This window comes from Gekko japonicus, unplaced genomic scaffold, assembly GCF_001447785.1.
Source record: "Gekko japonicus isolate JY-2015 unplaced genomic scaffold, Gekko_japonicus_V1.1 scaffold1230, whole genome shotgun sequence".
NCBI classification, from domain to species: domain Eukaryota; kingdom Metazoa; phylum Chordata; class Lepidosauria; order Squamata; family Gekkonidae; genus Gekko; species Gekko japonicus.
In genome coordinates, this window is record NW_015160249.1 from 386,028 (window position 1) to 395,715 (window position 9,688).

The following is a 9,688-nucleotide window of genomic DNA, read 5'->3' on the forward strand; positions in this document are numbered from 1 at the left end:
TCTTGCCTCTGCATCCCTGCTGTAGTATTCCTTGGAGGTCTCCCTTCCAAGTACTTGCCGGGGTCGGCCCTGCTCAGCTTCTGAGATCTGACGAGATCGGGCTTGCCTGGGCTATCCAGGTCAGGGCTCAGACAAGCACTCTCGAGGTGTATTTCCTCCAAAGACAATCACTACTATGACTTCATGGTCCGACCAGCTGGTAGAAGTCCTTTTGCCGCACCTCACGCAGTGCACCCCCACTTCCTCCTGAACTGTGCAAAGTGCAAATTTACTGGATCCTGGGAAAATCCTTTCCACTGGCCTTTACTTTATGGCAGGGAAAGCAGCATACACATTTTGAATGTTGGCAGAGTGTAACAGAGTTTATACCCACGAGAGAGGCCATGGTGGCTCAGTGGTAGAGCGTCTGCTTGGCACACAGAAGGTCCCAGGTTCGATCCCCAGAAACTTCATTTAAAAGGGCCAGGTGGTAGGCCTTGTGAAAGACCTCTGCCTGAGACCCTGGAGAGCTGCTGCCAGTCCTAGTAGACAATACTGTCCTTGATGGACCAAAGGTCTGATTCAGTATAAGGCAGCTTCATAGTTTCCATAGAGAAACCAGTTTGGTGTGAGAGCCAGTTTGGTGTCGTGGTTAGGAGCGTGGACTCTAATCTGGGAGAACCGGGTTTGATTTCCCCACTCCTCCACATGCAGCTGCTGGTGTGACCTTGGGTCAGTCACAAGTTCTTTCAGAGCTGTTCTCTCAAGGGCAGTCCCCTCAGAGCTCTGTCAGCCCAAACTACCTCACAGGGTGTCTGTTGTGTGGAGGGGAAGGGAAAGGAGCTTGTCAGCTGCTCTGAGACTCCTTCGGGTAGTGAAGGGCGAGGTTTAAATCCAATCTCTTCTCTTCTTATTCTATAACTCAGTTTAGGATCGAACACTGCCAGCCACCTTCCCTCTCTTTCTCCGGAATGCAAGTGCCAGGAATGGGTGGGATTTGTCAGTCATTAGTCATGGTATATAACTAAGTCAGAATGGTATGCTTGCTCCTCAGAAACGGACTCTCTTTTCTTATATCGCCTGTGGTGTACAAATAAATTCTCTCAGAAATTGACTCATAGATCCTTGCGAAAGTCTTGAACTGCGTCTGCCAAGCTTGGAAGCGCAGCTATATGCTACCCAATATGGAGAAAATACAGAGGGGCTAGATGGCTCTCACACTGATGGCCCAGGGTACCCAATCTCCTCAGATCTCAGAAGCGAAGCAACCCTAGCTCTAGGGTCTTCCCCCAGTCACACGGACTGATGAGTGATAAATGTGGGCTGTCCTCCCGTTTTGACGTGCTGTAGTTTTTTTTTGCCTTCGCCTGCAGTGTGAAATCATTCTGAAATCTGACAAGAATCCTTTTCAGTCAGTCAGTCAGTCTGTGGTGAATGAAGGTGCGTGTTGTGGGGGGGTCGCAGTAGGCGGCCTTGCCCTGGCCGATGGACTTTCAGTGGACTGAGAGAACGGACTTGGCACATGGAGAGGCACGCAGATGGGCTTGTCCGTACGATGGAGGACAGTGTCTCTGTGTGTATTTCCACAGTCCACTACTCTGTGGGCGCATGTAGGCCTGCTACCAGGGTCCTTCTTCATTCTGTGGCCTAGGCCAGGCTCTCGCTGGTCAAGGTCCTCCCTGGACCTTAAACAGCCTGTCCCAAGCTGGTTATAACTGTGGCGACTCAATAGAACAGCTGTCAGGTTTTGGCTTCCATGGTTTGTCCTCCAAAGCCGTCTGACTCACTGTCATCGGTCTGTTTCCTAGCGTTGCCAGCCTCCAGGCAGGGCCTGGAGGACTCCCAGAATCTCAAGTGATCTCCGGACTGCAGAGATCAGTGACATGCCAATAGAGGTCTATGATGATGATGTACAGAGATAAGAACCCCTGAAGAAAATGGCAGCTTTGGTGGGTAAGCTCTCTACTAGCATCACCCTCCTCACTGAATTCCCTCCCCTTCCCAAACTCCTTTCTCCTCAGGCTTCACCCCCAAATTTCCAAGAACCCCCCAACCTGGAGTTGGCAACCTTTGGGGACACACCTTTACTTGCCTGCATTTTGCCCGTTCATTTTCGTGCCTGTTTTTGTTTTCATTGGTTTCGATGGGAAACGTTTCCAAATGTGTGTTGCTTTTTAATCTCCCGTCCAATTTGGAAGAAATTCTTCAGGATTTTACCCCTCCTCTAAGAGATCCTCCTTTTACAACAGACTGGAGACAGGGTCCCTATTTCTTAGTGATAAAAAAAAAGCTTGTGATTTGAAAAAGAAATGTTTGGTCTGGTCACACAGAGGGCAACACCTTGTGTCCGGAACCTGAGGAAGGGTGAGCGTTTTTACGGAGTGAGGGCAGGGAGTTATTTGGTCACCTTCTCCCTGGACTGAGCGAGCCATTGCGACGGCCTTTGGGCTTGGATCCTGCCCCCGAGGCAGGCACAACTGGGTCTTGTGCTCTGAAGTCACCCGAAATGAGGCACCTTGAGTGAGTATGTGTGACTGATGGGTGTAAATCGTTGGAAATGTGAATCAACGTATGTACACTGCAACCAGTAATGCACACAGAGATGGACAATCACACGATAATTTGTCTACTCTGGATGGCATGAGCAGGGCTATTTTTGGGTAGGAACGCACAGGAATTGAGTTCTGGCTGGTTTCCAAGTTGGCCACGCCCAGCAGGAACTCATTAGCATAACAGGCCACACCCAACAGCAGAAACTCATTAAGATTGGCTACATTAGGGGTGTGTGGCCTAACATGAAAAGGAGTTCCTGCTACAAAAAAAGGCCCTGGGTTTTGACAACAAACGAGGTAAACAGAATAAGAAGCGAAAGGTGGGTGTGGCTCGATGAGCATATTCTGGTAGCATGGGGGTGTGGCCTAATATGCCAATGAGTTGTGCTGTCAGGGGTGTGGCCTAATATGCTAATGAGTTTCTGATGTTGGGTGTGGCCTATTATGCTAATGAGTTCCTGCTGGGCTTTTTCTACAAAAAGAGCCCTGGGCATGAGTAACACACAGACAAGCTCACGGTTTCTGGGCACCGCAATCAATAACACATAACATGGGCCGTTATTTCTGTGTGCTGCACCCCCCCCCTCTCTCACTCACACACACACTCTGAAACAAACAAACTACAGAGGGAAAGGTAATAGAGAGGGAAAAAATCTCAGTACTAGCAGACACCTGGAAACAGCTTGAAAAAGAACTAGCAAAGAGGGACCTTGGGAGGAGCCACTGATGAGAGAGAATACTGAAAGCCTTTCCCCAGTCACTAGTGTTGCCAGCCTCCAGGTGGTTGCTGGAGATCTCCTGGGATTACAACTGGCAACAGAGATCAGTTCCCCTGGAGAAAATGGCCACTTTAGAAGGTGGACTCTATGGCATTTAGACCCCACCGAAGTCCCTCCCCTCCCCAAACCCCGCCCTCCTCAGGCTCCACCCCCAAAATCTACAGCTATTTCCCAACCTGGAGCTGGTAACTCTACCCGTCACCAAACCCCCAGTGCCTGGTGGGCCACGATGGAGAGGAGACCTCTTTCTTCTGCAGCAAGGTGTTTGACTTGGAGAACTGGAAAGCTACAGTATCAGTTTAATGTTGGATCTACCCTGCCTCTCCCATCTCCCTGGGAGAGCTCAGGTGTTCGTTTTGTTCCTGACGCTCCCTCCCTTTCCCTGAATTCCCCTTGACTTACCTGAACCACATTGCCAGGCATTGGGGGAAGAAATGAAACGAACGGAATGTATTGCTCCCAGTGGGTTTTGTTACCCTAAAAACGTGATGAATTGAGCTTTTCTTTTTTTTTAAAGGTTTGTTGTTTTCATTTGTTTAGAACTGAATGGCCGTCCCAAGTGCATGCGCTAGATAGAAGGGAATAGACGAGAGTCAGACTTTGAGAGGACAAATGAATGTGGGGGAGGGATGGACTGGGACCCCACACCCACTGGCTGTGGTCCTAATGCTCGCCAGCATTATCTGCCACCCCCGGTCAGTTTCCCTAAAGAGGTGGCACAGACATTTTCCCCAATTAACAAATATAAATAAATAACAAAGCTCCTATTTGTACAGGGCTAAACACTAGTACGCCAAGCGATTGTTTGGTCTCCCAACGGGATAGCTGTGCCCTGCGATTCATTTGTATGTGCAACAAATATCTGCCACCGGGCTTTTGTCATGCATTAATTACATTTTGGGAGGCTCCAACAATTTGAGTCTTGGCTCCATAGGGTTGCTAGTTCCCCCCCCCCCGGCCACTGGCAGGGGGCGGGGGGGGGGGGGAGGGTTGTTAGATCCAGGTTGGGAAACTCCTGGAAATCTGGGGGCAGAACCTGGGGAGGACAGGGACCAAGAGTAGATTCAGTATAAGGCAGCTTCATGTCTTCATGTGACCTCAGTGCACCCCCGTAGCTAGGGATTTTTTTGGGAGGGGGCCTCAGGTGGGGCGCCAGCTAATTAAATCAAAGCACAATGCAGACGGCAAGTTGGGGCACTTTGGGGGCGGCCCGGGAAGGAGGGGCCCCAGAAAAAAGACTAGGGGGTAGCTACGGGCCAGCCTCAGTGAGGTACAAGGCCATAGAGTCCACCCTCCAAAGCATCCCTTTTCTCCAGGGGAACTGATCTCTGTCATCTAGAGATGAGCTGTAATTCCAGGGGGTCTCCAGGTCCCACCTGGAGACTGGCATCCCTACACCTCAGACAGTTTCCCTAAAGAGGCGGCAGAGACATTTCTCCAAATAAATAAATATAAATGCATGAGAAAGCTCCTGTTAGCAGAGGGCCAAATGCCGGTACACAGAGCGAATATTTAGTCACCGAATGGAATAGCTGTACCCTGCAATTCATTTGTATGTGTAACAAACTCCAGGCTTTTGTTATGCATTAATTACATTTTGGAAGGCTCAAACAGTTTGATTCTTTGCTCTGGGAGGCTCACGTGGACAGCATTTGAGAAGCTGGGGGCATTGGCTCTGACTGGCTCTGATAAGGATGTGGTGTAAAGTGGCTGTTGAGGGGAATTCTGGGGGAATCTTGTGGGGGGGCCCCCGGGGGTGTGTGTTGCAAATTCAAAGGATGTTTCTCATTTAGAGCTGGTGATGGTTTACTTTGTGCTGTTTTTCTGTACCGTGGCAGATTGTCCTGCTGGAATGCCATGCTCCCTCTAAGCTGTGGAGTCTTGTGAGCAAAAACCCTACTTTGTGAGTGACTGGCATGAAGGTTGTGAGCGAGGCATTCAGCTGCTGCATCAATTAGTTTGCTCTGGAGCCATCCCTTCCGGAGCTAAGGCAAAAAAATGCGTGAGCCGGAGGCTAAAAAACTGTGAGCTGGCTCACACTAACTCGGCTTAGAGGGAACACTGCTGGAATGACCACTGTACACAGTTGTGTACCCGCTGGGTCTGCTTGGAAACAGCATTATTTCCCTCTCTAAATGGGTAAGTGTGCCTTTGTCATGGCCCTGTCCTTAAAATACTGGAAGAAGGTAAAGGTGCAGTACAAAGCTCCACTCCCCCCCTCCATTGTCTACCAGACAATGGATAACCCTTCTCCAAGCTTTTCCTAGCTCCTGCAGAGGTGAGCCAGCTGCCGTCTCACTGCAGTGAGCACACACGGTAGCGTCAACGGGAGGCAGTTCACAACGGTCGGATTTGTTTCCTGAGAACAGAGAAAGAGCTGCCGCTGAGCTGAAGTTTTCCCTTGGTCTTCTCAGCGGAACTTTATGCACAACGGCCATCTTTTGCCGGGCAGTTTGTGCTTTTGCTCTCCAGACCGAGAGAACTTCCTTAAAGAAAGATTTAGACCTAACTTTATTGAACGGGTGGAAGGCGGCTTGGTAGAGCTCAGTCTCAGCAGATCGTGGAAGCTGAGCAGGGTCGGTGCTTGTATGGGAGCCCACCAAGGAAGGCTCTGCAGAGGAAGGCAATGGAGACCCCCCTCTACTTCTCACTAGCCCTGAACACCCCTTGCTGGGTTTGCTGTGAGTTGGTTTGTGACATGAAAAATGCTGATTGCCACTTCAGGGTCAGAAAGAGATTTTTTTCCAGGCCAGTTTGGCCAGGGATCCTGGAGGGTTTTTTTTTTGCCATCTTCTGTCCGTGGAACAGTGGTCACTGCGGGCATGGAGGGGGGAGGCATTTGTGAATTTCCTGCACTGTGCAGGGGGTTGGACTAGATGACCCTGGAGGTCCCTTCCAACTCTATGATTTCTATGATTCTATGATGGCACTTACGTGTATATATACTATTTAACGAAGCTAACTGTCTGCATAGCAATCTAAGCACCCTAGATTGCCAAATATATGAGTAAGCTGAGAAATGCCCATTACATTTCAGTTCAGGAGTATTCTTCAAAAACAGACCACCCCATTGTTCCCTCGTGCTATTTGCCCAGCCTCTTCAGCTATGGAAACAAGCCAATGTTTAAACGTATGTAAGAGACAAATTGCTTGCTAGTTTTGGGACAACGGTGGGTCTTCTTTGAGAGGAAGACTCCACGGGTTGGAGGAAGGCTCCACACGTGGCCGTGCAGAGTGATAAGAGACAGGCTGGCGCCTCCATCAACGGCATAGTTTAAAGATGCTGCCCCTCACCCTGTGAGCGGCATCATGGTAGAAACAAAATCTGATGCATCGGACTTCCATGGCGTTAGAGTGGGTGGGATAACTGTAAAAAGACAAAACAGTAAAAAGCCCGGTATCACCTTTAAGACTAACAAACTTTATTGTAGCATAAGCTTTCGAGAAACACAGCTCTCTTCGTCAGACGCGTCTGATGAAGAGAGCTGTGTTTCTCGAAAGCTTGTGCTACAATAAAGTTTGTTAGTCTTAAAGGTGATACAGGGCTTTTTACAGTTTTGCAGGAACAGACGTAACATGGCTGACTCTTCTGGTTCTATAAAAACACAGCAACTCGTTTAACGGGGTAGCCCTTTGCCTCGTAAAACGCACGCCTATCCAGCAGCTAAAATTCAGGACGTGGGCCCAGAAGACCAAACTTTCATTTCCCGTTCACTCAAACACCCACTGGCCTTCAGCTCTGAAAAGTAAATGGTAAATAACCTGCTGTACCTATTGAAAGATCAAGATGGAATCTGTAGCAGTAGGAAAGAGCAAGAGTCCGGGAGCACCTTCAAGACTAACAAAATACGTGGCAGGGGGAGGAGCTCTTGTGAGTCATTGAAGAAGTGAGCAGTGACTAGGGTTCCCAGGTCTGGGTCGGAAAATACCTGGAGACTTTGGGGGTGGAGCCAGGAGAGGGCGGGGTTTGGGAGAGGGGAGGGGCCTCAGCATGGTACCATGCCGTAGAGTCCACCCTCCAAAGCAGCCATTTTCTCCAAGGGAAGCTGATCTCCGTCAGCTGGAGATCAGTTGTAAAAGCGGGAGATCTCCAGGCCCCACCTGGAGGCTGGCAACCCTAGCAGCGACTCATGAAAGCGCCTGCCCTGCCACGTATTTTCGTTAGTCTTGAAGGTGCTCCTGGACTCTTGCTCTTTTCTGTCACCTATTGAAAGTAATAATAGATCTGCCTTTTCTAGTGCCCGGATGCCTCTGTGTGAGTGTTTAATAATGCAATAGCGAACACGTGGCTGGTTTCATTAAAGTAACGGCCGCTCCATGCCAAAGAACAGCTAGATCTGAGCCTTGGAACCCCGTAGAGACCAACAAGATTTCCTTAGCATAAGCTTTTGAGGGTGTGACACAGGGAGCTGTGACTTTCGATAGTTCATACCCCAGAATATCTTGTCAGTCTCCAAGGCGCTACTGGATTCGAATCTAGCCGTTCTACTGCAGACCGACTCAGCGACACTCTGAAACTATCTCCCTGCCAAAGAAGGTTAAAGCGCTTGGGGCTCTTTAGCTTGGAGAAACGACGGCAGAGGGGCGACATGATCGAGGTTTACAAGATTAGTCATGGGATACAGCCGGTAGAGAAAGAAGTCCCTTTCTCAGAATACAAGAACTCGTGGGCACTCCATGAAATTGCTGAGCGGTCGGGTTAGAATCGATAAAAGGAAGTCCTTCTTCACCCAAAGAGTGATTAACACTTGGAATTCACTGCCACAGGAGGTGGCGGCGGCTACAAGCATGGACGGCTTCAAAAGGGAATTGGACAAATGTATGGAGCAGAGGTCCATAAGTGGCTATTAGCCACAAGGTATCGATAGGAAATCTCGGTCTGGGGCAAGGGATGCTCTGTATTCTTGGTGCTTGGGGGTGGCAACAGTGGGAGGGCTTCTTGTGTCCTGGCCCCACTGGTGGACCTCCTGATGGCACCTGGTATTTCTGGCCACTGTGTGACACAGAGGGTTGGACTGGATGGGCCATTGGCCCGATCCAACATTGGCTTCTCTTATGTTCTTAAGTTTTATTCAAGGTATGAGCTTTCGTGTGCAGGCACACTTTTTCAAATATTTGAAATATTTGAATATCCCAGTGTCTTTGACAAAGTGGGACTGCACATGAAAGCTCATACCTTGAATAAAACTTTGTTCGTCTTAAAGGTGCCACTGGAGTCTACATTGGTGCTACCGCTTCAGACCAGCACGGCCGACCACCTGGGTCTATCTCCATGCCAGAGGTCATAATTCCCATTAGACTCCCCCTCCCCCCACATCAAGCATCTTTTATGATATTCACAATGAGAAAGTAAATAACTGGGTGCGTGAAGAGTTCGGGACTCATAGTCTGCAGAGCTGATGGATTTATACCTCCCTTGGGGGCCTCAGAAGTTTTAGTTTCAACTTTCACCTGTGTTGGTGTGGTGTTAACGAAGGTGCACATGCAGTTTGGCAAGAGTCATACTCACCATAGAGTATGGTCAGCATGGACACAGGCATGACGAGGAAACCCAAGAGCATGTCCGCTATGGCGAGGGACATCAGGAAGTAGTTCATCGCACTCTGCAGCTTTTTCTCGAGCGATACAGCCAGGATGACGAGGATATTCCCTGCAATAGTCACCACGATCACGACGACCGTCAGCAGGGCAGGCCAGTTCTTCTCCTGTATGCCGAGGAAGGACGCGTTGCACGGTAGAAAGAGCGCAAGAGCGGGTGGTCGCCGCCACAAAGTCCGAAGTCAGATTGCACATGGCCGATGGATTGACCTCTCCAGACAGAACGTTGCGGTAGAGTTTCCTCTCTCGGTTGAGTTGCAGTAAGAAACTGGCTGTGGAGTTCACAGAACTCTCCTCTTCGTACACCACATCCATGTCCGAGACGTCTGAGACCAGTGACGACGGACCACAAGAACGCCCACAGTCAGTGTTTCTTTGCATCCATTTCTGTCTCCCTCATCAGTGCAAAGTTGGTCGCCTTATCAGGGCAGTGCAGAAGGAACAGATGGGTTTGTGCCGAATGCGAAGAACTCATTTTTAATCCCAGGCGTTCTCCGATGTCAGTGCACACTTGGAAACCCTTTGAAAGGCAGCATTCCACTGCAGGATGAGAAAGGTTGTCTTGAGGCTTTGAGAAGGAGGGTGGGGGGAAATACAGGGGGCAAGCAGGCCATTTCCTCTCCCCTCTCCCACTCTTTTCGGCCATAAGAACCCCTTTTCTCAATGACATCTTATGATGACTGGCGTTCCGGCAGTTTGAAAGAGCATGTGTGCCGCTAAACCGGCTTGCCCCGCAAAGTGACGCATCTCTCCTCGTTCGGAAGGAAGACTCTTGATTCA

The 9,688-nt window shown here is 49.7% G+C and overlaps 1 protein-coding gene across 1 annotated transcript in view; it reads right to left on the reverse strand.

Annotated features, from left to right (window-relative positions):
- The window catches only part of HTR2A (5-hydroxytryptamine (serotonin) receptor 2A, G protein-coupled), a 63,307-nt gene extending 54,084 nt beyond the window's left edge, over positions 1–9,223 (reverse strand). Inside the window, 2 exon segments of the mRNA XM_015414122.1 lie at positions 8,820–9,045; positions 9,047–9,223. Of these exon segments, the coding sequence (XP_015269608.1) occupies positions 8,820–9,045; positions 9,047–9,223 (403 nt within the window).
- Positions 9,224–9,688: the final 465 nt, after the last annotated feature.